This window comes from Pteropus vampyrus, unplaced genomic scaffold (assembly GCF_000151845.1).
Source record: "Pteropus vampyrus isolate Shadow unplaced genomic scaffold, Pvam_2.0 Scaffold640, whole genome shotgun sequence".
NCBI lineage: Eukaryota > Metazoa > Chordata > Mammalia > Chiroptera > Pteropodidae > Pteropus > Pteropus vampyrus.
The window spans coordinates 209,644-213,543 of record NW_011889421.1 but is presented as its reverse complement, the minus strand read 5'-3'; the positions used below and the strand labels follow the sequence as shown (position 1 = coordinate 213,543).

Genomic DNA, 3,900 nt, shown 5'->3' with positions numbered 1-3,900 from the left:
CGTCAAAGTTATATTTGCATTAGTTAGTAAGATAAGACCCAGACTGCATGTCTTCATTTTTCTTCATCTGTAGGATACAGCACAATGCCTGGTACATAGTAAGAAAATGTTGATTGAATTGATTTGAATTCTCCATGAGTAGGCTGTTGTAATTTTCTGAACTAGGAATTAGGAATCCTGGTTCTATTTGGAACCACTTAGCTCTCATGGCCTCAGTTTCCTCATCTATAAAACCCAAATGATGTTGGAGGTCCCTCTCCTTACTAATTAATGTCTTTATCTTCGCTTAGGCAAAAGTAATTCCAATTATAGGTTTTCTTTGGAGCCTGCTCTAATGCTACCCCCTAGTGGTCCATCGAAGCACTTTTCTGGATTGTACCCAGCCCTGAGACCAGTGCTGTCCAATAGAAATATGTGAGTCACATATGTAGTTTTAATTTTCCTAGTCGCCACATTGAAAAATTAAGGAAACATGTGAAAGTAATTTTAGCAGTTAATAGTTAAGTAGTTAATTTTATTCTCATTTAGCTTTTCCCCATCGAAACATATCTGAATAAATGCTGAGTGACTGAAAATTTTGGATCTTGCTTCTGCAATGCTCCTGCTGGGGCACTGACAAGTTTATTCACGTTGAGAGGACTCATGAGTTAACGTGCTATACTCATAGATAGTGTATTTCAGTGTGGCCTTCTAGAGACAAGGCCAAGAAGGGTCTTGGTTGGTAATCATTTCAGGAAGATATTAGTGGGTCTCCTAACTCCAAACTATTTTGCCTGGTTTCTAACCCATCCTGGATGATGGAGGCCTCTTACCTCTGCCTGTGAAGCCTGGTGTGCTGGTTGTAGCTGGCTGTCTGGGGCCTGCGCAGCCTCTCCGGTGCTGAGGTCTTTGAGACTGTGGTGGATGGCAAGGGGGTTGTGGGCTTGGCAGCTACCACTGAAGACGCTCTGGAAACGTGAGGACGGTGGGTGATTGCAGTGGTGGGGGAGGGATGGTGTGTTGTCAGGACCTCGGTCCTTCGAGCTGGTGTGGTTACTGGTGAGATAGCAGGAAAAAGCGATCTTTCATTAACACACTCTTGTTTCCAGCAGGACTGGGTCTCCATCTCTTTTCTGAAAACACTCTTCCCTTTTACTTAACTGCTTTGTTCTCGCATCCCTCTTGGTTTGAAATGCCTTCTTAGCATGCCGTCTACACCTAGTAAATCCTGTCCATATTTGCTTCAAATGCCATTTTCTCCAGGAAGCTTTCTCTGACTTCCCAGGCAGAAGAAGTTGCCCTCCTCTGAGCATGGAGAAAACTTTATTTGTAGTTCAATTCCCACTCTGCCATGTGCTTGTCTATTCTTCTCCATCCCATGCCTGTCAGTCTCAACCTTGAGTATGTGATGTGCTCAGTTACACTATCCCTCTTAGTACCCAGCAGGATACTAAGTGTTTCCTCTAGTGAAACAGTGTTCAATTAATGTATCTGCCTCACAGGGTAGATGTGAAGATATCATGGAAATACTAAATGTCAAAATGCATTTAAAACAGGAAAACGATATAGAAATGTAAAGGTATTATCATTAATCTTTCTATTGCAAAATAGAGTTGTCAAAATCACTGTGTGCCAGAAAGTGGAAGACAGCCCTGTGGGCAGAAGGAAGCTTAATGACCTCCAGCTGGGAACCATCTGCCCTGTTTCCGGAAGTCATTCATGAAGGAGCTACATTTTGTGAATGGAGCACAACCTTCATCACTTGTAGTGCCACCTAGTGGTGATATGAATTCTACAAAGAGCGCCCAGGTGTCCAGGCTGCAGGATGGGCTTAAAGCACGTGGAAAGTAGATGGCAGGGAGATGCCCTCTCCTAAGGCTGAGCCCCAGCTCCTATCTGCCAACCACTCTATGAACTAAACACGAACCCAGTCCTCCATTTTCACAATGTTGCATCGCCTCCCCCACTTCCTCTACCCCAGCATTGGTGAACTGACCTTTGGATATGAATTCGAAAGAACTGGCAGGTGCAGGCATCTGGAACCAAGAGGTCATTGGCATCTGTATAAATCTCTGAAACCATACTGGAGGCTCAGGTATCGGCTCCTTTTCCCAGAATGGCTCATACTCTATTGGAGGCAAGAGGTATAATACCCTGGAGGAGACGGAGTTTGGGGGAAGGGATGCTTGGTAGGAACTGAAGCTGACTCAGCCATAGTGGCTGGCGGTGAGGGGATTAGGGCAGGGTCCACCACGAGGAGCAGAAAAAGAATGGGGCAGGGGCTTTCCTTGAAAGAAAAACTCTTCCACTCTAATCCAGTCAACGGTCCCTGTAAAACCACTGGGTTTTTAGGCTGTTGAATTAGTGCTGTGTATGTGTGAGGAAGTCAGCGGAGAAAAGGAAACAGGCAGGATTCAGCAGAAATATGGAAAGAATCAGATCATAAAGTAACAAGTCTGGCCTACAAATAAGGCTTGAGACACGACTGCCTTTCCTTTATATTTATCCATGATAATTCTCATGGGACAATTATGTAGGACTATTATGTCCTTTTGCTTCCAATTTCCTCCAGTCTCAGAGCCTCTCCTCAACCTCAGCCCCCACCCCTCTCACGCCTTGGGTAGGATGGATTTAATAACAAGAGAGGAGCAACTGTCTTGTTTGGATAGAAAATTCTGTGGTCCATGAAGTTAATTGACTCTATGAGGTTTCATCTGTACAGATCCTAATTATTACTGGACTGGCTAATATGACAATAGTATAAGAGTCTGGGGGACTGCTACAGTTTGATGGCTGTCCCAGCCTTCCCAAGTGGAACTGTTTTCTGAGTGGGCTGAGCCTCTATCAGATGGGACACCTACCACTGTGGATATCCAGGGTGACTTGCTGGGTCTTGCCCCTGTCTGTGCGCCAGCCTGCCCCACAGGCATATACTCCGCTGTCATTCTTGGTCAGTTCTGTCACCTTCACTAGGAATAGATTCTCATCTGGACAGAGCTCGAGGGTGACTCGGTGTTGGTATTCTTTCCTGACAAAGTGATTGTTAGATATCACGGTGACACAGCTTCCAGACTTGGCCATCTCCCGGCACAGATATAGCCTCATGGATGTTTCAGGACGTGGGCACTCGATGGTAATGGACCCACCCAGGATTCCCTCCAGCTTGACTTCTGGGAGCATCCTCAGGGCTCCAGATACTGCAGGGAGAGGGAGTTAATGTATAAGAAGCCTCATCTCATGTTTTAAGATGCATTTAATAGCCCCCATAAAGCCACATTTCTAACTCCAGTGCTCTTTGCAGCCCAGGCCCCAGCCCAGCCTCATGCTCATCTCTAGACCCAGCCCCATTCCATTTATCAGCCTGAGCCTCAGCTGACCCTCAACCTCAGCACTATCCTGATCTGTAGCCCTAGCCTCATCCTCAGCCTCTTCCCATCCCCACCCTATTTACATCCTAAGTCCAGCTCTATGTTCATCTCTGTGCCCAAACGTGAGTTTCAGCTAGACTTCTCCTCAGCCCATGCCTGAACATAACTCACAGCCTCATCACCAAATGCAAACCCATAAGGACCAAGACACCAAACTCCAGATAATATAATCAAAACTACTATCCTAGTGCAAAAACAGAGAATATGCCATGCTGACCCCAAACAGCACATAACTCCCAAGTGAGTTCAGTGTGGTGTTGGGGGGCATGGTACAATTTGGCTGTAACAGGTTTTTCCATCTGGTTTTGTTTTGTTCAGATCCATTCAGCCAAAACGACCATTCACCCACAGTTCTGTTTGTTAAATCATCCAACGAGCATTTATTGAATGCCTTTCATGTGACAGCAAGGTAGCTAACATTCCTTTCCACACAGAAGGAATCATTTAGTGGGTGATACAAGTGGATGGCCACTACACATGGTGACATAGATCC

The 3,900-nt window shown here is 45.6% G+C and overlaps 1 protein-coding gene across 1 annotated transcript in view; it reads right to left on the bottom strand.

The window, feature by feature from the left end:
* The window catches only part of FCMR (Fc fragment of IgM receptor), a 14,546-nt gene that overhangs the window by 4,916 nt on the left and 5,730 nt on the right, over window positions 1–3,900 (bottom strand). Inside the window, exons 2-4 of the mRNA XM_011385001.2 lie at window positions 2,841–3,176; window positions 1,976–2,107; window positions 813–1,035 (exon numbers count right to left, since the gene is read on the bottom strand). Coding sequence (XP_011383303.1) covers window positions 813–1,035; window positions 1,976–2,107; window positions 2,841–3,176 — 691 coding nt within the window. The remainder of the gene's footprint in view (window positions 1–812; window positions 1,036–1,975; window positions 2,108–2,840; window positions 3,177–3,900) is intronic.